We start from the raw sequence: 23556 nt of genomic DNA, 5'->3' as shown, positions 1-23556 counted from the left end.
ACACAGTAAGTCTTTTTCACACACTGTAAACTGCTTAACAAGCAGGTTTGAATGTAGGCCATGCTAGCCGTCTACTTGTTTGAGTGAGGCGTGTAGCAGTGTTTGCAACTGCAACAGCTGAGCTGACCACCAAACAGAGACTGTTAACCTGCCAGTACATGAACTAATCATGGATGTGGTCACCCAATGGAGCAGCTCTTTTAATACCTTTATAAAATGACTGCTACTGATTGCTACATTGTTTTTGTTTTGAAATTGTACTTGGTTCACGCATTCATTGCCAAAGACAATTTAGGCCAATTTTTTGCACATGCTTCATATGCAGCTGGCTTCGATCACAGTAGCCAGCTGTGACCAACAGCAGAAGCATTTTAAGATTAAAACACATTTTATATGAAAAAGAAAATGCTGTTGACACTAATGTACTAATAAAGGGCATTTTCAAGTCATTTTAATTTCTTTCTTTTTCTAATATTGCAAAAAATACTGCCATGGACTTTATTGCGGTAATCCCTTTAATTGATAATAGTCAGATTTAAAAATACCTCAATTCTGACAGCAAGATATCCACTCTCTAAACTGAGAACTTTCAACCAACTTTTAACCTCCAAAAAGAATCCATTTTGTAGCCGTGTTCATGAGAAACATAACAACTGTGATGATCTGGAATTAAGAATTACTGCAACCCTCCCTTTTTTTTATATACCTACCAGTGAATAAGAAAAAGATGAGAGCCATGATCATGGTGTATCCAAAATACAGAATGGTGCTGGCCAGTCCAGTGATTTGCAGCTTAGAGAAGAAGTAATGAATGGCATAGACCAAGAAATAGACAGCAGTGAAGCCGCTGGTCAGGAAGGAACGCCAATGCCAATGGTAGTCCTATGAAGAGGAGAAAAACAGCCACAGTTGAGATGTACGGGAAGTAACAAACAGTTTTGTAAATGTAGGCCCCGAGTGAAGAGGTTAAAAGAGTGGCCTTGTTTCCAGAGCCATGAACTGCTGGGACGTGCTGGTAAGTATTGAATCAATCATAGTAACACAGAAACCTAAAACAAAGTCAAGCTCAAATTCAACAAATACAAATATATTCAGACATCATTTGGTTTGTTGAACATCTAATAAGGCATCTCAGACTTCCCCTGCTCCTAGGCCTTAAAGGATAACTTTCATTTTTTACAACCTGGACCTTATTTGTAGCATTAAATACGACCATTTACTCACCCAGATAACTTTGGTGGCATTTGGAGTCGTTTTGAAGAAATTAACCCCAGAGGAGTGGCGCGTATATCTGTATAATGCGAGTACTCGGGGCATCCGTGCGCAGCCTCTATAAACGCATAATCTGCGGCGAAACTCGTTCATATTCCAATATTTTGTTATTATATGCTGGTGCTATTCCCCTCTGAGCCGGCGGTCGGCTAGTTTAGCTGTAGTTTGGCACAGCTATGGTTCGTTATTGCGTATTCGTAGCCGACCGCCGCAGAGTTAGCCGTGTTGTGGCTAGCTGCTCGCAGCGCCCGGCGTTCGGTAATGACATCATCCACGTCAGAGGTAGTTGCCTAGAGACGCTGGATGTTGATAACATGCCACCACGGGCTCAGAGTGGAATAGCACCAGCATATCAGAACAAAATATTGGAATGTGAACGAGTTTCACCGCAGATTATTATTATCGGATGCCCCCGAGTACTCGTATTATACGGATATGGTCGTATTTAATGCTAGAAATAATGCTAGAAATAAGGTCGTAAAGGTTGTAAATTTAATTTAATTTTAATTTTATTCACTCTAGTAATCCCAAACTAGAGATACTGCATCTCTGCATTTCACCCATCGCTGATTTACTGAAACACACACATATGCAACATGCAGTGAGAAACACAGGAGCAGTGGGCTGCCGCATCAGGCGCCCGGGGAGCATATTGGGGGGTTAAGATGTGCCCTTGCTCAAGGGCACATCAGCCAGCTAATGGAGGGGGGGGGAGTGAATGCTCCACCACTCTGCCAGTCCGGTGGGGGGCATCGAACTATGTTATCCTTTAAAGCAGGCATGTCAAACTGATTCCATAAAGGGCTGTGTGGCTGCAGGTTTTTGTTCCAACCTAGGACGAGCACACCAGGCCAACCAATCAACATCAAGGGATCACTTAGTTATCAGCTGAAGACGGAGCTCAGCTGATTAATTGACTCCAGTCTGGTGTGCTCCTCCTTGGTTGGAATGAAAACCTGCAGCCACATGGCCCTTTAAGGAATCAGTTTGACATGCCTGCCTTAAGGGTTGGGGTTAAATTGATAATTTTTTGGAAAATGTCTATTCTGTTCTTGGATACTGTATTTACTGGGACCATGACTGCTTTTCTGCAGGACACATCTTTAGACTTCATGTCAAATAAATGTATTAAGATCAAACTGTAACTGCAGATGTATTCTGTACTTTAAATTTGTAAATTTAAAGTACAGAAAGTTTGTAAAGTTTCCCTCATAACATTTGAGCTAATTCCAAGAGATGTATAGTTGTTCTCATTGTCCCACAGACACTTTGGAGTCCATAGTGATGCAGCTGAATACCTGCACACTTGTTGGGGAAAATAATAGTGGAATGATATAATTAATGGTAACAGTAAGTTTATACATAAAACTGCTAAAATTTACTATTGAATACTGAATACTGGGACAAAATAACTATTTTTAACAACTTTAATACAAAATTATCAGTATAAAACATAAAGATGATAATATCTCAAGTTATTGTATATATATCATACTATTCACCTCAGCACATAAGTGGAAGTAGCAGAGCAGGATGGTCGCCTCGGAGCAGGTGATCACCAGGATAATAAAGACAAGGAAAAGGAAGCCAAACATGTAGTACATCTGATGGGACCTGGATGACGGGAAGAGACATTTCTGTCTTCTTAAATGGACTACAGCAAATACAATATATAAAAAGCATCCGTTTGCCACCATATTTAGGAAATACAATAACAGAATTCAACCTTGTGACGTGTTGTTTGTCTGTCATTCTGCCAAAATTAGACAATTTATAGGTTGATTTCATCTCACAGTTGAAAAGTCAGCTAATTTCTGTAATAATAATAACAATGCAATGTAAAAATAACTACTGTTAATTTAAAACACCAACAAGTACACTAAATTCATCTTAAACTATCACAATTTTGGATTAGGTGAGTAACAGGGCATGGAGTGGCAGAATTGTGCTTTTTTCCATACTTAATTCTAGTAGCAAAAACTGATCTCACAAGGTGCATTCTAACTCTCTATGAATAATTACAGCCAAACCTTTTTCTTCATTCTCACCAGATGGAGTTCAGTATGAAGAACAGCTGAATAAATATACACCCAAACGGCAGAATTCCTCCCATGATGATACCAGGGAATGGCTTTGTGTAGAATGACTGCTCCGGGATTTGACGAGGAATCTGATTGGTCCGCACTGGGTGTTCAATACCCTTAAACAATCAGTCACAACAGAGTGGGAGGGAGAGAGGGATAGAGAGAGAGAGAGAAAGAGATACAAGTTTTTTGTTTTTCACATTCGGTTCTTTAGTTACTTGAGTACTTACTGTACTTGACTGACAATGTTGACGTGACAGTTTACGCTTTCTATATCCACCACTGGCATTAAATGTATGCCAACAATTATGGAGTGTAGTAGGTATGAATGGATGTACAGTATGTGGTATGTAGGTTTATATTTACTTACTGCCTTCTTGAAGCCAAAGTATGCTCCTATGAAGGTAAGTGGCACTGAGATACAGAACCAAAGTGCTAATATGGCTACCAGGGTCCCAAATGGCATGGATGCTGAAGACCCTTCACCCCACAGGATCAAGTTCATCACAAAGAAATCTGCAAATACCACCCTGAGCAGAGACAGAGAGGGTGTTAGATGAAGGACTTAATGAGTGAGAGAGTGTGATCAAGTGGTTGTGTCTTCATCATGCAGTAAGCTTCTACCCTGGTGTTGTGTCCATTATTATGTTCAGTGTTTGAGCCGGCCAAAACAGTCTTACCCAGGACAAAGGAAGGCTGTCAGCAGAACATTGGTTTTCCACTTTTCTCCTCCAAAAGCTGACAATTAACCAAACACAAAAACAAAAGAAAAGGATTTTTAGAAATCAAATCAAAATGGAAAGCTGTTATGTTATTAGCAAATTCACGAAAGGACTGTGCAGCTTCATTTGCACAAATAAGACAAAAATAAACTACGTAATTCTTAAAGCACCTGCAAAGGTTGACATGTATCGAAATGTGTTACCAAGCAAATTGAGTCTCAGTGCTCTGGTGCTATCTGCATTAACTTAAATGAGGTAATATGCATATGTTTGGTGAAAATTTGGCCCCTTTCTATGCAAATGACCCCATTGAAAAAACAGTCCAATTCACAAACACCAGCACTAACAGCCACACACACAGTGAAAATTATTAACACCTGGGAGAGTTGTATGACAGTGTATGACCGTGGATGACAGCTATATTTTTAGGAACAGCAGTCTCTTCAGAATGTTGTCACATGGAGCAAAACATGGATGACAACCTCCGGCTGCTGGGTAAGAAAGGTGCTTTAAGAAAACGTTTGTGCTGTAATATCGACAAAAAAAAATCCTATTGGGGCTGTCAACAAATATTCTAAGTTCGAATATATGTTTAAATTGTAAAAAAAAAAACCCATACATTCAATTGTGAAAATTAATATTGGCCATAGCATGGCAGCTGCACTGTAAACATTGCATGATGGACAAGAGTCAAAAAAGCCAGTTTTTGTTGTCCAGTAATAACTCTTTTTTATTTTTTATTTTTTTTTTTGCTGAAGTCCAACATATTTAAGTCTCTCCAGTCTACTTTTTGTGTTAGATGTGAAAATATTCTAGCTCTACACAATGCTTTCACTACTTCTTCTCTGATGTCCATCCTCTCTCTTGCAATCATGGACGATGACTCTGGAGCGCAATCCAACAAATGAAAAGGAAGCAGCTTACAACCCGGCACACATCAAAACAAGCAGTAATTGACTGCACTTTTGGCATTCTAAAAAGCAGATTTAGATGCACTGGTGCATTGTCCCCCTAGTATGGTATGGCAGATTTTAGTCATGTGCTGCATCCCTCACAACACAGTCATGGAGCCAGTCTGCATGTTGAAGAGCACAAAAAATTATCAAGATGAAGAGTAGCCATATTCCCCACTGCCTCATTTGAAAACAGACAGTAAGTCATGTCAGACAAAATATCATTTTACATTATTTACAATATTTATTAGTTTATATTTATGATGTATTTTCAGTTTGCCGGTTATTGGGATAATATAAAATAAAAAATGTGTGTGAAATAAAAAATTAAACTGTCTGTACATTCAGTAAATAGTATAAATGAGAGTTTGACATTATTAATACAATTATTATTAAGACAGAATTTTTCAACACAAGTGCTTTGTAAGACAAAAGCAATTAATCAACTTATTAATCAATTCCAGACCTAAACTAACTAATTTGAAAGCCTGTTCTTAGTCTTTCACATAAAATCTGGAAAACACTACGACCAATTTTATTTGCTATACTGTTCCGCACTCCTAGTCCGTAATCTAAATATTTATCTGAATTCTGAGTTTTCATGAAGTTTAGACCTTAATTAGGACAAAGTAATTATTGCTATGATGACTAATGTTAGGAATGTGTATATCTCATTATTAGATTTGATTTGCTTCTCACCACTTACTTTTAACCACACTCTCGACCTTGCTATTGATCTAGCATGGCAAGATTGTCATAAAGCATATATGAAGGCCCTAAGTCAGCCATGTCCAAACTATTCCATAAAGGGCCATGTGGCTGCAGGTTTTCGTTCCAACCAAGGAGGAGCGCACCAGGCTGGACTCATTTAATCAGCTGATCTCACTTTTCAGCTGATAACTAAAGGATCCCTTGATGTTGATTGGTTGGCCTGGTGTGCTCCTCCTTGGTTGGAACGAAAACCTGCAGCCACACGGCCCTTTATGGAATGAGTTTGGACATGCCTGCCCTAAGTACTGCCCATTACTCACTACTGATAGAGGAAAATAAATACAACCTCAGGTTTCTTTTCAGCACTACTCTACTCTCTATTGAGCTATGTATTCCGATTTTTAAAAATAAAATTCTAATTACTACAGACAAAATGTATCAACTCATGCCCTAAAGTGGTACTGATTGATCTTTAAACACAGGAACCTTAGAAACAGCTGTTAAACCTGAAGCAGTTTAAATATATATATATATATATATATATATATATATATATATATATATATTTAAACTGCTTTTCTCCCACTGACCTTCACCAACTAACATCAACCTAACTAACTAACTTCCAGGCTGGATTATTTTCTTATTATCAGGCTGCTCCAATAAGTATCTTAAGACACCCCAGCTGATAATATTTGTTCCATATTAGCCTCTCTGCACTGGCTCACTGTACAATGCCTCTCCTTACCTACAAAGCCCAAAATGGTAAGGCACCATCACAGATTAAAGAGCTCAGTGTACCCTATAAATCAACTAGAACACAATGTTCCCAGAATGTAGGCTTATCTAAATCTAAATGTAGAATTGGAACCGAGCCTCCAGCTATCAAACTGCTCCCCTGTGGAACCATCTTGAAGTCTCAGTCAAGGGGGCAGATGGCTGGCTTAGGCTTGTCTTTGACCAGCCCCTTGTTATGCTGCTATAGGCTTCGACTGGGACTTCCCAAGATACACTGAGCTCCTCTCTCCCGTCTTCCGACTCCATCTGTACATGTTCATGGCCCATTTTTCTGACCAGAAGAGTTGAGTAGAGTGTAAATTTTACTTATAATTTATTTAGGGTTGGAATTTAGCTTTAAAATAGATTTAAGGAGGGAGCTGGAGGAGTGTGAAGACACAAAGCTGCAAAGTTGCAAATATTTGAAGAAGTGAGTATTAGGGATTTTAAATTTTAATCTCAGCTGCTCAAATGATGCAAAATTATCATCAACAGGTATCAGTAATTTAATGTATGCTTAATCCATTCTTAGTCAAGGTATTGAAGGAGCCATCTGGAACAGAGGGTTTAAACACTTTGTTTCTTGCTATAGGGTCATTGATTGATAAATTATTAAGTGACAAAGCTTGAACTGAACTCTGTCCAGACCTGCAAAGAATGCTTAACCACTGAGTTAATAGAGTAACTGGATATAGATTCAAGGGGTGAGAAAAGCAAAGCATGTAAAGAGGAGAAGAGAATCTATAAGTGAGGGTAAGTTAGCCGTGTAAAGGTGTTTAATATCATGAGTGATCCAGATTCCCAAATATTTAAATTAATTTTTTACTTATTTTAAAGTACTACATTTACAGCCAAATAAGTAAACTCTGGCTGCAGGGTTGATAGGCATAATTTCAATTTTTTGTGTGTTTATTTTGTAACCTGATAATTTCCAAATGTATCTAGTAAGGTTTGTGGCAGTCAGTTTAACGGGTCAGATAAGTACAAGAGCATATCATCTGCATAGAGGGATACACCTCCATATACCTTTAATTGAAATGTCATCACATGGCACAAATACTAATGGTTTGACTGCCAGGCAAATAGGAGTGGGGACAAAGGGCAGTCTTGTCTGGTCCCAGGACATAGTGACAAGAAGATTATTCGTGCAAATTGCTGCAAGAGGGAATGAATAGATAACCTGAATCCATGATGTAAACCTTATGCCAAATCCAAATCTTTTTAGGGTATAGAAAAGACATTCCCACTCCACCTGATCCAACACTTTCTCAGCATCGAGTGATAAAAGTACCTCAGGAATGTCAGGCGGAGTGGGATTGTAAAGGATATTTAGTAATCCACGTATATTAAAAAAGGAATAACAATTTTGAATAAATCCAATCTCATCGTCAGAAACTATGGTGGGTAAAACTGTTTCTAAACAGCGGGCTAACATTTTAGCAAGCAGTTTAATAAGTTCAATAAGGAAATAGGTCAAAATGAGCGGCATTCTAGGGGGGCTGTATCTTTTTTATGGAAATAATGATATGACCGCTTGTCTCATTGTTTCTTCTGAGAAACAATGAATCAAAGACTCATCATTATTGGATTCGAGGTATAAAGCTTTGAATAATATGTATGGAAACATTGATTGATCTCTCAGAGGTCTATAAGTTATATAGACTGATCTGCATTCTTATGACGTAGCTGGTAAACCTTCCCCGTCTTATCACCATATTCATATGTCTTATGTCTTAGCATATCTTGTAGATAAGAGATTAACTTCACTTTCAATTGCTTTAACAGATCAGGTGATGGAGAGTGGGCCATCTTCAGTATCTTTTAAAGACGGTGTGAGGCTTGCTTCCAGAATTTGCGGGTACGTAACTGCATCCATTCTTCTCTCTACCAGTAAAATGTTCCCCATGCCACTGGCTGCAAGACAAGCCCAAAGCATGATTGATCCACCCCTGTGCTTGATAGTGGTGTTCCTTTGCTCATTGCTTGTTTAGATGTTTCTTTGCAAACTTCTGATGCAATGCACTAATCTTGAAGAGGATGTTTCATCTTTAACTTAATGACCTTTGGTGATCAGCGCATCTTCTACTCACTTAACTATTCGCACTAATGTAAATTTTGCATGCCACTATATAAATAAAATTGATTAAAAATTGCACCGAAATCAGTCAGACCAAACAATCAATACAACTCAATGTCTCTTTCTGACAATAGCAACTCACTATCATCTGACTATTCACTTACTATCTTGCAGAATCTCACGATTCAGCACAATGAGCCTTATTTTGCCATAAATAGTCAGGCACATGGACAGCTCCACGGTCTCATTAGTTTTAAAAAAGAGAATGCAGTGACATGATGCAAGGACAGCTGTGGCATGAAAAATAAATGAATAAATCTCCCCTAAATGTCATTCTTGCAATTAATGAAAAAATAAGGTTATCATGTAAACGAATAAGCAAAATTCCGGTCCAACAATTTGTAGCCGCAGCCCAACGTTGAATTTTTCTTCTTTTTCTCCTTTCATCATAAAACCCTTTCCTGTTTTCTTTCTTACTTACATTTGTAGAGGCGAGCAGCCACATATCCAGCCGGAGTTCCGAGAAGAACCCAGAGAACAACAGCGCACGTCATCAAAGCCCCACGGTTCGCCGGAGAGAGGAATCCAAGACAGGCAAAGACTGGAAAGGGCAGAGATTACTCTGTTACACATTAAACAGTTGAAGTCAGGAAAAGTAAGGCAGATATAGAGCACCACTGATCCTGGATTTTTTAGGATGGTACCAACATTCATGGTTAAGACTGATTCTGATATATTGACCACTATTGCAATTTTACTGTGGGCCCAAAGGGCAAAACACAACTAACAAACCAGTTTCAGCCAAACCTCCCCACTAAAAACTGGGAACAATGGCTGTGAGCATTGTGGTATTTTCAATGTGTGTTGCCAAGAATGACGCATTTTGAATTATAATTGATCAACATGATGTGATAGAGTGTGATTTTTAAACTCATGTTTATGTTGTAATAATAAAAAGATTAAAAACAATGTATTTTGTTATCAGACTGACACTGATCATACTTGCAAAAAATTGTAAAACAATCAGATTTAACTGAATTAAAAATGTAAAATAATTTCAGAAATAAAAAAAAACATATTTTAATTATTCTTTCATTTTATTTATGGCACTACAGTGCTTTCTTAAATATTGTGCTTTTGTTTTTGTTTTCTAATGTGTCAATATTTTGTCTGAAATGTTGTTTTCTAGTTGTTAATGTCTTTCCTAAGTCACATTTTTAGTTTTGTTGCGTTTTCAAAATGCTGTGTTTTTTAATGTGTTAATGTTTTCTAAAATGCTGTTTTCGGTTTTGTTGCCTTCTAAAATGTTATTGTTTTGTGTTTTCTAAAATGTGTCTTAAGTTTTGATATGTTGTCTGAAATGTTGTTTTTTAATGTGTTAATGTTTTCTAAAATGCGATGATTTTAGTTTTGTTGGGTTTTCTAAAATGCACATTTTGCCACTGTTCTCAGAATCCACACTTCACATTTACCATTTACTCATTGATGGATTGTGACCAAGAATGCACTGAGTGGACAAACTTTGTAAGAGAGACACTAGCTGCATTGCATTAGTCTTTCAACATCCCCTCATTGATTTTCCCTTGGCATCAATGTGTGACTCATCAATAATGGTCACTCAGTAATGCAGATTATTCACCATGCACTGCAGCTTCCTGTCATTTCCACTACGATGTCAATAAGATGCTGATTTACAGTATTTAACACAGATGTTTGTGATTGGAGCAAACAGGAAAAATGTCTGCGCAAACTATCTACAGACAATCAAAGTAATCACGTTAAAATAAAACATTTTCTCATATGAAATTTGCATTTCACATGTTAAAAATGCCCATTTATTGCTCTTAGTACCATGTTACTGTGTACCCATGTTACTGAATTATGGATACAATATCATTTTATATTAATGTTAGTAGACCAGGCAATAGTTGTTTATGTTATTATGGTATTTATGGGTCAGAAGAAGAGATAGAGCTCTTCATTGAAAGGCATCAGTAGTTACTGTGAAGTACCTGCATGGAGAGCAGTTATACAAATCCTGTAGGTGCAAGGCTAGAAAAGAGCATAAATAACCAAGTGTGCAAGCACTTTTTCAAGTACCTGCAAGGCACAATAAAGCACTACAAACATGAGTGGCTGACGACCCAACATGTCTACTGACTACAAGGGCAAATGCCAATTTTCCCCCTGCGCTATTATGCCACTTGCCCTACTGGACTTCAATGTCTGGGTATAAGGAGAGTCCCCAGATTTCAGTGATTGAACTTGAACTGAATAATTTATATAACCAATACAAATTATGTTATGTATAACATAGATGCTTCAAGAGCTGTCCTAAAGTGAGGCAGGCAGGTAAATTTGCATTTTTTTAAACTTTTTTAATAGCATGAATAATTGATTATTCTCAATTACTCGATGCAATGAGATGTTCTATGTCTTGTATTTTTTTACTTTTTAATTATTCAGGCAAGATAAAGAGTCACGGATCATTAATTATTGAGTAGATATGACTGAAGAGTGGACAAAAGAAAAACACAAAAGCTGATGGTTTGTAAAAAGCAAATAATTAAACACCAAAACCTACCAAGCACTGTCGCCATTAGTTGGTACTACTTTCGCATCTATGATTGTTTTTCATTGTACTAAACAATCAGGAAGAAATCAACAACATACAAAGGGTAACAAAGGTCATAATGAAGATCTGGGTTCCAGAGCCAAGGAAAACCGACAACAGCATTCCCTTTCTGGGAGGTCGGAAAACATCTCCATGGACCAACTTCCACCCAAACTCCTCTTGGGCATCCTCCTGGAGAGCAAAATAGAAGAACACATATGATGACAACAACACAGCTTATTCTTAAAGTCTGCAAGATGCAACTGTCACATGCTAGAGTAGTGCCATGATTGCCTTGTATGATTACATTTCATGTGATGGTAAATTTGACTAAATGAGGAGTCTCTGTCTGTCAGCCCATCCCTCAATATTCTTGACAACTGTTCTTCCAATCCACTTAACACTTGTTGGGTGTATTGCTGAGGACCCAAGAAGGTGCAGTGTCAAGTGTGAAGTAGTCTGGATGAGCAGCTCTAACAAGAGAAACATGAATCACCCTACATGCCCAAGTTTTAAACCACAGTCAGTGACTACTTTACCCAGAGCCATGTAGAGAAAGGGATAGGATTAAAGCAACAATCTCAGTACACTTCAAAATCTTTTTTTTTCTTTTACCTGTAGTGCAATCGATCCATCTAGATTAAGCTTAGGTGTGAGTTGCAGAGTTCTGCTGTATATGAGTTGTGTGGAAGAAAATGCAGGACACTACCAACTACAAGAGACTCTGATTGTGTTGATATTGGCTGTAGAGATGTCTGCCTTCTTTCGAATATAATGGAACTAGATGCCACTTGCCATCAAAGTTTGCATCTGAGCATGAGACTCCTGTCCATGAGTAGATGAATGTTTTCCTTCTGCACAGTGAGCTCAGTAGAAAGAAAACAGTTTGTACAACAAGGTGTGTTGATTTTCTTGAGTAAGTGGATCATGTTTTCTGGAAAAAGACATTGCTGGTGAATTTTTCAAATGTATTTTTTTGCTGCTTTGAGCAACACAATCCATCTAGTTCTATTATATTTAAGAGAAGGCAGACATTTCTTGAGCCAACATCTCCAGAGCTCTGCAACTCACACCAAAACAATCAGCAAAGAAGAAAAGAAAGTATTTTTAATTTCTGGGTTGAAGTTCAGTCTCTAGCCTTTCTATTGCCAAATGAAGTAGCACAGTGGTGATTGAGCCTATGGCCCACTGCTGAAAGTATTACAGTATTTCTATATGCAATATTACGAACCAGGTGTGTATGGCAACATTCCTGGAAAAAATGCTGTATTAGGTTACTGCTAATACAATCCAAACATTTCCTTCTGCTGCAGCTTCACATTAAAAGCATTTAAAGCACTGAAACGTGAGTTGATTTTTATGATGAAGTAGACATAGAAAATGCAATGTGTTAGTTAGTGACATTGACACTGACCTTCATCATTCATCAAAAATGCATCAACAAAACAAGACAACAGTCTTTTTTCATAATTTTTGACAGCGGATCAGTTTGAATTATTGCAGGGGGTATTGGAACAAAGAGCATTTTTCATCTCACAGCAATGTGCAGACTGCACACCTCCAACTTCTCTGCAATGTGACCGTGTCCTTTCACTGTGCCCTGCCGTTTGCAGACTCATGCCGTGTGCAGCATAAAATCAGACCAAGGTTGCTTACAGGATGTTGGAAAAAGACCAGTAATTGCATGACTTCTTTAGTAAGACAACAACAATAGTTTGTTTTGTTGCCACAAGAATTGTGTGACATGTGTATTAAACCACACTTGCTGTTACCACCAGTAACTACAGGTGTTGCCAAATCAACCAGGACTGAAATCTTACAGTTAACAACTTTAACCCTCTCTCTCTCAACTGCTCTGGTTATACCGAACAAGATGTCAGATAATTTGACTTTTAACGTTAATGTCTCGACAACCTTACACTGTGGATAACTTAACGTTGTTAATACATAAAACAATTGTCCATTTTCCTTTTCATGTGAGCTTTGGCCTATATTCAGTGAATAAAATGGAATTTAACAAAGAAGCAGAAATAACAATAATTATTATCATGTGGCTCACGTTTTTGGGAACACCTCGAAAAACTGTCTAAAACCGTGGCATATTGTTACATTACTGTGTTGTTAATAAAGTTTAAAGAAGGTTAAAAAAAAACTGGTAGGACATGTGTACGTGGGGCCTGGAACTGCTCTGTCTAGAACTGCAGGGGCTCTTTGGCCCAGCAGGTCAATGATATTGAGAGAGCTGCAGACAGCAAAACCAAAGGCCAAAATATTAGGCACGTTTTCAACGAGCACTGCACTAGTACAGTTACAATTAAGTTGGCAAATCATCATTGTAACTGCACAATTTTCTGACCACAGCTTATCTAAGCTCAAAAGTGTTCTATCAGCAACAGAGACAGGTACTTACTACAGAGTCCATCTGATTGTATCTGGCGATGTCTTTATGCAGAGTCCGAAGCATGATCATGGCTACCATTCCAGACAAGAACAACACAATCACCAATGAGTTCATTATGCTGGGGAGAAAAAACAGCAAGGATTAGTTATCACTGTATGACTGTATAGGCTCATTACTTACATGTTTATTAATCTTGTATCACTGTGGACTGTCTCAGGTGACATGGGTCAACCCGCTGTTACTGAAAACTGCCCCTGAATGAGACTGAATTTATGTGGGAAAAAGGCTAATTATTGCTATACTTCTTTATTGAAACAACATTTTTTGTAGAACTAGAGTAGAAGGAAGACAGGCAGAATCACCTGACAGTCACTTCATACACTAGTGCTGATTAAAATCCAGTGGAGTTCGCGCTGCCATCACCTAAAGTGTGTATGCAACATAAAAAACTGCTCAGATGAGATTATGCATCTTACAAGGTCTAGCAAAGAAGGCACTTATTGCTCACTTAAATCTTGGCTCTGGGGTCAGTAGTTACAAATCTGCCCCTGCATACTCTCAAACTTTGACTTGCAATCTGATTACCACTTGACTTTGAGTCAACCTTTGCTGTTATTGAGCTTCCAAACGTCAGCGACAGAGCATTTTTGAACATGAGCTTAACCTTCAAATCCACAATTAGTTCATCTTGAAAATATTTTTTCATTCATAATTTGGCACTAAATTTATGTCATATCACCATAAGGCAGTGTGTTTGTGTTTGAGTCTTACCTGAACCACTGGATGTTGGTGTGAGGCATTGACTCCAGGATGTAGTCCCATCTAGATGCCCAGCGAATATTCTTGTCTTCCTACACACAGACAGAGACACACATACACAAACAGTTCTGTGTTCAGCTACATTCCTTTATCATAATAAATCAATATGTTTCATCAATTTGGTGGGGAGGGCTGGGTGATTGGTATAAAACTACTGTATTTCACATATTTACCTAGATCACAGAATGCAGTTAAAATCAATCATTGTGATATGCTGAAAAGATGCTTTAAGAACAGAGCAGTCACATTCCTGCAGTTGTTTGTATCAAAGGTGGCCTGCCTCAACAGAATTCAAACCTTAGGGCTATACTGTGGTGCGGGCGCATGGCACACAATGCTGCTCCGTACTGCTGTACTGGTATTTCCCCAGGCCTCACTGAGGTTATTTCCTTGAAGTGCCAGCTTGGTATCTTGGTTACTTGTTGTGCACCCCAGTGTGAGAAGAAGAGCACTGCAATCTTGGTGCCAAGGATGAGTGCATCTTGTGCTCAGCGCAGGTCTAGAATGAAGTGCACCTATGTTCTGCAATATTTTGGTGACTTCATTTGATGAGGGCACACCCACACAAACCCCTTTATTCATGTTTTGCTCATTTTCTATTTTCAGTTCTGTTCTTACAAGTAGCCTGTATTGAGGGCCATCTGAGCCATCTGAAGGTAGCGAATACATATCTGTAGACATTCTAATCGTCTCTAATTGTAGTGATCGTGAATTGTGAAGACATGCTTACCAACGGCAGATGTGGTATTAACATTTTGTGCAACCAGCACCAGGCTGTTCAAATTCATCTCAGAAACCTCTGTGCACATGAAACTTGTCAGTTCTGATAAATTATTCTCCAGTTTCTACTGCAGTTGAATACACAGTGTGATTAAAAATCAAAGGCCAGCAAAAACTCCACTATAATAAGTTATTCAAGACCAGCATGTCCTACAAATTATTTCCTGTTGTCTCCAATCAAAACCTTCAGGTATCCAGGGAACCAGCTGCATCTCATCTTTTTAACAAGTCTGGTCAAAGTACTGCCTGGAGCTTAGCCATTAATCACAATACAGGCCGATGGGTAGCTGTGATGACAAACATGATGTGATCAGTATTGTTTGGGTTAAATTTCATAGTGGTACTTCCAGAAACAACAAAGTGTTATTTCAAAAACATATCTATTTTATTTGCGGAATATCAAGGCTATGGTGCAATGAAGATAGAGAACTGAATAGGCAACTATTCATTCCCAGATTGTCCGCAAATATTTTTCAAGTAAAACAGTAAAATCTAACTAAAATAAACTTTAATACTACTACTTTGATCCTCAACATGCCCAGAAACATAAATAGCAAAAAAAAATCTGCTCCTGGACGTAAATTAGAGCTGCTGTAGTCACATTTGAAACTCTGTTCGTCCTCTGAGAAAAACTCTCCAAAGGATTCACATGCCATGACGGTGAGAGCCCTGTGTTAAAAGTGCATGTCATAGCTTTTGTCGTGCCCAACTATAACATATGATCATGAAAATAGAGACCTGAATGTGAACATTACTTCCACCTCCACTCCACAGTTTTCTGGGGAACAACATGATGCAAATTTGTACTGAATGAAAATGCAGAACAGTTTTAGAGGCAGTGGGTTTTCAAAGCCCCAGAGAAAAAACATTTCAGTCCACACAAAAACAAAAAGTCAGTCTCTAGCCTAGGTCTCCTTTAGAGCCTCACAAAACATGGGCAGCATTAAAACCACCAAGATGATATTATTGTACTAACCACAAAGTTGACAGAGTAAGTGTATGGGATCTTGAACACTCCTGTGTGTTTGTTTTTTAGGAACCTTGGCCCTCCGGAACAATCAGGGCTGTCATCATTAGGGTTTTCATAGCTGGATAGAGAAAGAGATACAATGGAAATAGATTTTGGAAGTCCACCAACATGTAATCTGCATATAAAGATACGATTATAATTCAGGCAGAACCTATGAGAATACTAAATAACATCACACAATTTCACCAATTAGTGGAATACATGGTTTTCATACCAGGGCAAAGGACCAGCACTCCTGCAAAAAAAAAATCTACAGTTGACCCGAACATAAAATGCTCCACACCAGCCAAAACTGTCATTTGTTACCTTTTGGGTTCAATCTTGGCAGCAACCAATCGTGCTCCGAGTTGTTCATGTTCAACAATGTGGTAATGGATAGTAATGTCCACGTGGTTAAAGATGTAAAAAGCATCCTTTTCATTAAAGTTAGACTGCAAAACAAAACCAAGACACAAAAATTCAAAGCATAGATGGGATAATAATGTGTTACAGTTATGGCTATGTGTAGGATATAAAACATTCAAACTCTAAGCACTCAGACAACTGCTAGTACTAAAAAAAAATAAAGGAAAAACAACGGTGGCAGACAGTGATGCATGTAGCTGACCACATTTCTACCCCTAAACAAACCTGACCCACAAACACCTAATTGCATCAGATTAATTCTATCTTTCTTTTTTCTTTTTCTTTAAAAACAAAAAATTATGCACAGTAGCTAGGTAGGTAATGATTTTAAAGAAATCCTTAGTGCAACTTAAAACCCTGATATGACAGTCGTCAGTGGCTGAGAAATGTGTCAACGCGTCACTGGCATTGAAGTATCAGAGCTCACAGAGCTCATGATCATTCTTCTATACAGTATTGAATCCCACAAATGAATAGCCTTTGGTTAACATGTTTAATTATAAAGCGATTAAGATCTGATTAGTATTCTTTTGTCTTTTTCAGTTTAAAAACTGTACACCTAATTGTGTAGGACTGATGGGAATTTTTATGTGTAAGGAATCATGAAGCCAGAACTATCATGTATTATCTTTAATTATGTGTAGGTGGAGATACTCATACAGAAAGTTTTGTGAACATTTAAATTATTCTGTTCAAGAGGGCTTTGTTTTTGTCCATGTGTGAACCACTCACATTGACCACGCATGCGTCCTTGTGTCGGCCTGCTTCTGTGACGTAGCAGCCAATAGGGAAACCAGGATTACAAAACTTTTGTCCATCTTCAACATCATAGCACCAGGTTACTGGCATGTTATCTACAATCCTACACACACACACACACACACACACACACACACACACACACACACACACACACACACACACACACACACACACAAAAAAAAACAATAGCTTGTGATGGTACAGCATTAAAATAGTCTGATTATTCAAAATAATAATCATTTTCTGCCCACTGTCACATTTTTGAGTAAATTTTCTCTCAAAATTGTGTACAAATTTAAGCATAGTTTTTAGTTAGTATATTAGAAACCATGAAAAAGAGAAATAGCTGAGTATTGACCCTTAGAACTTTTAGGTACTGACTGAAATGCATCTGTAGCACCAAGAACATCAAAAACCCTAACCCTAACTTCCAAGTATTAAAAGCTGACATTCAATGTCTGGTCAGATTCATTCTTGTTGACTTGTTCTTTCTTGAGATAATTCATTAGAATAATCATTTTACCAATTTTAGACATGTATTCTTTTTAGACAGACGTTCAGAAGGATCAACACCCGCAGAGCTACAGGACCGGATAAGGTGTCAGGCAAGACTTTGAGGACATGCACTGACCAGCTAGCAGGAGTGTTCCTGGACATTTTCAATCTGTCCCTGCAGCTGTCTACGGTTCCTCAGTGCCTCAAGTCCTCCACCATCATTCCGGTACCGAAGAAGACATCCATCACCTGCCTGAATGACTACCGGCCTGTTGCTCTGACCCCGGTAATCATGAAGTGTTTTGAGCGGATTATTCTCATGTACATCAGAGACTTCATTCCCTCGGACCTAGACAGCCTTCAGTTCGCCTACAGAGGGAATCGGTCCATAGAGGATGCTGTCTCCATCACCCTGCACACAGCCCTGACACACCTGCAGCAGCCCAACACCTACGTCGGGTGTTCAACACCATCATCCCAGATAAGCTGGCGCTGAAGCTACACGCAGTGGGTCTGCCTGCGTCTCTGTGCCACTGGATCAGAGACTTTCTCACCAACAGGCCTCAGGTGGTGAGAACAGGGAACGCAACATCATCCCCTCTGGTTGTGTGCTCAGCCCAGCCCTCTTTACCCTGTTCACTCACGACTGTGCTGCCATCCACCCCACCAAGACAGTCGTGAAGTTTGCGGACGACACTACAGTAGTGGGTCTCATCACAGATAACAACGAGACCCACTACAGAGAGGAGATACACCAGCTCACCCAGTGGTGTTCAGCCAACAACCTGGTGCTGAACACAGGGAAGACCAAGGAGGTCATTGTGGATTTCAGGAGGTCCAGAAAGACGGACCACGCCCCCCTCCTCATGGACGGAGAAGTGGTGGAGCGTGTGGACAACATCATGTTCCTGCACAGGGAATCGTGGCCTGCCCCCTTCCTGACCTAGACTCTATATATGAAGGCCGGTTCAGGAAGAGGGCGAGATCCATCACCACAGACCCCAGCCATCCGGGCCACAGACTGTTTGTACCTCTTCCATCAGGAAAGCGGTACAGGAACATCCGCACCACCACCAACAGACTTCACCTCCACCTTCACCTGCACCTTCTGTGTACTTAACATTTAAGTACACACAGGCTGACCCATATTGTCAGCTGCATTCAGTATATAAATTTCAGTATATTTTAGCTGTTGTTGGTATATTTTATTGTTTTAGTACATTTTTATTTCTGGTAGATTTTTATTGCATTTACGCATATCTTAACTGCATGTTTATTTTAGTCTATTATCTTTATTTTATTTATTATCTTTCTTATCTTTTTTATTATGTTGTTTCTAACACGAGGGTTGCAATGCAAATTTTGTCCATGCTCAATGACAATAAAGGCAATCTTGAACAGATCTCAAACCAGCCCACACCTGCTGACAGCTCAGCTGATTCTCTGCTTCACACCTTATTGGCACATCTCAAACAGGGCGCTCTATTTAAGCTGTCATAGCCTGCTTCCACTGCAAGCCATTTAAAACTTAACTCCTCAACCCCAGCTCCACCTTTTATGCTATGTCTGACTTAATCAATGGCATTTCTGTTGTCATTGAGCCTGATCTATTCTGCTCACTGGGGAAATTTTGGTCGGCCGTCCGCAGATTCTCACACGGTTGGAGCAGAGCTACGAGTTGATTCCCCCAAATTAGGGCCTTTTTCTCCCTGCACTTGTGCAAAGCGGCAAACAGAGCATCTGAAAGCGCCATGGCGACACAACGTGTTGCATGGACACAAAATATTATTGGCATATTTGTCAACAAATTTTAATATGGGACAAAGATAACCTGAGTAAATACAAAATGCGTTTTTTTAATGATGATTTCATTTATTAAGGGGGAAATGCTAACCCTAACCTAACTGGCCCTTTGTGAAAAAGTAATTTGCCCCCTTGTTAAATCATGAATTAACAGTGATTAACCCTATATTTGGAAAGCTGATTTCTTTTTTTTAAGATGTAAGTGTGATGAATATGCACAAAAATAATAAATCAGGAAGAGGGAAAATACTTTTTCACTGCACTGTATACCCAGCTTAAAGTGGTCCTGACTAAACAGCTATTGCTTCTAAATTAATTGCATTTGAAGAAAATCAGAGGTGTATGTCAAATCTAACTGATGGTAAATCTGATGAGAAAACTCCTTGAGGGCAGACACAGATCAGAGGGATGCTGAGGCGTGGGTAAGCCACCACCAGCTCTGCCTACAGTACCACTGACAATCATAGAGTTATTGTTGGTGTGATTTTCCAAATAACCGCTGTTCACTCATACAGTCATGTCACATTTCAGAAGACTTGACACTGAACTGTTCTGAACATGCATGAAAAAGGGCAAATGATGGCAGTGATTCTACTTGAAGGCAGAATTATATTTTCATGTACTGACATCATTTCTGTTATACAGACCTACTTGGTTTACAGATCCCTTGTTGTGTTCTGGTGTGTTTTTAATGTGTTTGCAAGCTAGTATCCATGAGGTTGCATTTTCATTTATTTTGCAAAACATGTATGTCAGTGAATCATACATACCAGTGATGCTGATAGTTGAGTAACATGCCTTTCTTGAGGAAGTCCAGTTTGGCTTTGTCTGATGGGTTGTTGGTGTCGTAGGTTTTGGTACACACCTTCTGACACACTGCAGGTTTCTTAAATTCAAACTGACAGACAATACACACAGTTAATATGTGCCCTGGCACTGTAACGACTGGCTTTTGTTTGTCAGCTATCACTGATATTAACAATGCTGCAAATGACCTACAAATTTTTAAAGGTCGATGCTTCACAACCATCTTCAACCCGCCAGCACAAAAGATCTATATAATTACCACAGTTTCAAAGTGGGCACCCAAGAGTAATGTGAATTCAAATTCAGTAACGGAAATTGTGAAATGTGGTCACAATGTCCCCTTCTGCTCCTGAGTTATGGTGCCGAAAAATAGCCGGAAAATAAAAAAATCATTTCTTTATCCTACTAGACTTTCGAGTGAAATTTCGTCATAATGATCGGATGAATTCTTGAGTTATGGCTAAAAAAATGTGTTTTGTGGTCACAGTACCTTGATCTTTGACCATCAAATTCCCATCACTTCATCCTAGGGCTGTCAAACTTGGGCAGAAAATGTATTATGTATATTCCATCTAAAAAAAACACATTCAAACCATTCCAGTATCTATATTTCTACATTATGTCCATATGTGAATAAATAATAATAATAATAAAATGAGAGACATACTACTTGTTCATTATCTCCCACCTTCAATACTGTCTTTTCATTCCTTCCCAGGAGATTTAACAACTTTTCATTGTTGGCTTCATGTGACAACCTTATTGATATTCACACATCTCGCCACAACATGGTAGTTTCAACAACCATGGTCACGACCCCACAGAGGTTAAATACCTTCGACTCCTCACCAGCCAGTTCGACCTGAAGAAAGGTGGCCTAGTTTCAGCCTTCCTTGGATTTCATTGAAAGTTGTTATCTAGATTGTTTTGCTTGATGCATTGACAATGATATCAGCATGACACCAATTTTGTGGCAAAGTATGTCTTTACCTTTTGCCCTTTGAGCTATAATCCAGTACATAAATATTCTTCTTTTTCCTTTACTGTAGAGGTACAAAGATAAGTCGATCAACAGAAAAATCATCTCCAATTATTTTGTCGAGCCATTAATCTTTAAAGCAATTTTTCCCATGAAAATGGCAGAAAACACTACTTTCAGCCTTTCAAACAGGGAGATTTCTGGCTTTTCTCTGTTTTATATCATATTAAACTGAATATCTTTGGGGTTTGAATTGGCAAACCAAGATATTTAAAGACAACACCTTTAACATTCAAAATCTGAGATGAACATTTAGTAGATCAAACAACTAATTCATTAATCTAGAAAATAACTGTCAGATTAATCAATAAAGAAAATAGTTGTTAATTGCAGCTCTACTTTATTGAATCTACTTTTCTGCACCTGGCCTAACATCGGCTTGCATGTGCAAAAAACAACCCTCTGTGTGTATTTTGTCTATATCAATAAATCCACTGAACCACTGTATGTGTGTGTGTGTGTGTGTAGAAGTGTGTTACCTTATATGGTGAGGGTTCAATCCTCTCCCCAAAAAGAACCTGTCCCAAATTCTCAGATGGACGTTTCATTGTTTTCTCCGAGCAAAAGTCAAACCTGCATGAAAAAGAGGTGACTGCTCAAAGTGTTTCGGGCCAAATACATGAAACTGCACAATGTCTCTATTCTCCATTGCACACTGCATTCCCCCGCAACCCCAAATCGTCATTCCAGCAGTCTATGGCTGTTTGAATATATAGTTGTATTGTAAAAAAAAACATCCATACATCTGATTGTGAAAATGTATATTCAGTTGTGGGAAAAAAGCAGCACCACCATGGTGGATGTGCTAAATACATTGCATGATGGACAGGAGTCACACAACCAGAGTTTCCATTGTCCAGTAATTACTGTTTTGTTCAGTTTTTTTTACTGGGAAACCTATTTAAGTTTGACATATTTAAGTCTGTACAGTCACAATGTCTGCTGAAAATAATATTCAAGTTAGATGCAAAAATATTTTGGTTCTACATGCTGTTTTTGCTGCTTCTCAGATGTGCACCCACTTTATGACTCCTCTCCTGTATTGTTTCAGTACGAGTTTATTTCAGCCAAACCAGAGATGGTGATTGTTAGAACAGTGTAAAGGTTTTGGTGAGTTTTATTTTATGTCTGTTGTGTTTGAATGAAATGTGTGTTATGACGATAAAACTACAGTTTCTGTGAATGAAGTCTGGAGGCTTTGGAGAGTGCAATGTAACAGCAGTGTATAACAGCATAATGTTGTCGGACAGTATAACTATTTGAGTCCGTCAGTGTCAAAATCTAACACTCAATGGACCTACGCTGACAGTGCGCAAACACCTTAGGGGATTAACTCTGCAGCCTGTTTTATGGCTGCCAGCTACAGCGCTCTCGCTGAATACTGGAAAACTTGAAAAATTGTTGTCTCCAGTAACTTGGACACAAAAAAACTGTGAAAATAGGGTCTATAATCAGATAATAGGTGAATGGAATTTCTCCTGTTTGTCTGGGACATTGAAATCTTTCAGCACACGTGGACCGGCACAAACTGGAAACTCTGTATACACCTCTCTTTCACTGATTGAAAATGAGATGTAAATCAAGCTGAAACAAGCAAATAATTCAATAACATGGTATATGACATTATTTTATTTGTTTATTTTGCAATGTGTAGCTATGTAAATATTTTAAAAGATGTTTATGTTGGAATAATACACGCAAAGTATGTGTCTCTGTAATGGCTTTTCCTCTTACGGACATAATGTGCAAAAATATACATATGAATCGATCACATTCACATTTTTAGAGAGAATAATTGAAGATAATTTTTGGCCAATTTTGACAGATTACAGCAGTCGTGTTGATGTGAACTCTGACCAGATAGATACAGTAAATTAGTACAGATACATGGTTAAAACTCCCTGAATGCTGACTGACATTAGACATCATTTGAATGAAATAAGACAACAGGTGCTGCATTGTTATCCAAGGGCTGCTTTGACATCACTTACTGAGCAAGAATGTT

General features: G+C 38.6%; 1 protein-coding gene across 2 annotated transcripts in view; it reads right to left on the bottom strand.

Annotated features, from left to right (window-relative positions):
• tm9sf2 (transmembrane 9 superfamily member 2) overlaps positions 1-23556 on the bottom strand; it is a 29506-nt gene that overhangs the window by 2943 nt on the left and 3007 nt on the right. The window contains exons 3-16 of one of the 2 annotated variants that reach the window (XM_041947503.1): positions 22031-22124; positions 20476-20603; positions 17378-17507; positions 16547-16671; positions 16187-16298; positions 14383-14462; positions 13621-13729; positions 11270-11402; positions 9078-9197; positions 4037-4094; positions 3727-3886; positions 3321-3472; positions 2775-2886; positions 711-882 (exon numbers count right to left, since the gene is read on the bottom strand). In XM_041947503.1, coding sequence (XP_041803437.1) covers positions 711-882; positions 2775-2886; positions 3321-3472; positions 3727-3886; positions 4037-4094; positions 9078-9197; positions 11270-11402; positions 13621-13729; positions 14383-14462; positions 16187-16298; positions 16547-16671; positions 17378-17507; positions 20476-20603; positions 22031-22124 — 1685 coding nt within the window. Of the gene's footprint in view, positions 1-710; positions 883-2774; positions 2887-3320; positions 3473-3726; positions 3887-4036; positions 4095-9077; positions 9198-11269; positions 11403-13620; positions 13730-14382; positions 14463-16186; positions 16299-16546; positions 16672-17377; positions 17508-20475; positions 20604-21002; positions 21081-22030; positions 22125-23556 lie in introns of those variants that run through there. The other variant, XM_041947504.1, reaches the window with a different exon arrangement.

The sequence above is a fragment of the Chelmon rostratus genome, chromosome 11 (assembly GCF_017976325.1).
Source record: "Chelmon rostratus isolate fCheRos1 chromosome 11, fCheRos1.pri, whole genome shotgun sequence".
NCBI classification, from domain to species: domain Eukaryota; kingdom Metazoa; phylum Chordata; class Actinopteri; order Chaetodontiformes; family Chaetodontidae; genus Chelmon; species Chelmon rostratus.
This window is presented reverse-complemented; position numbering and strand designations above follow the sequence as displayed.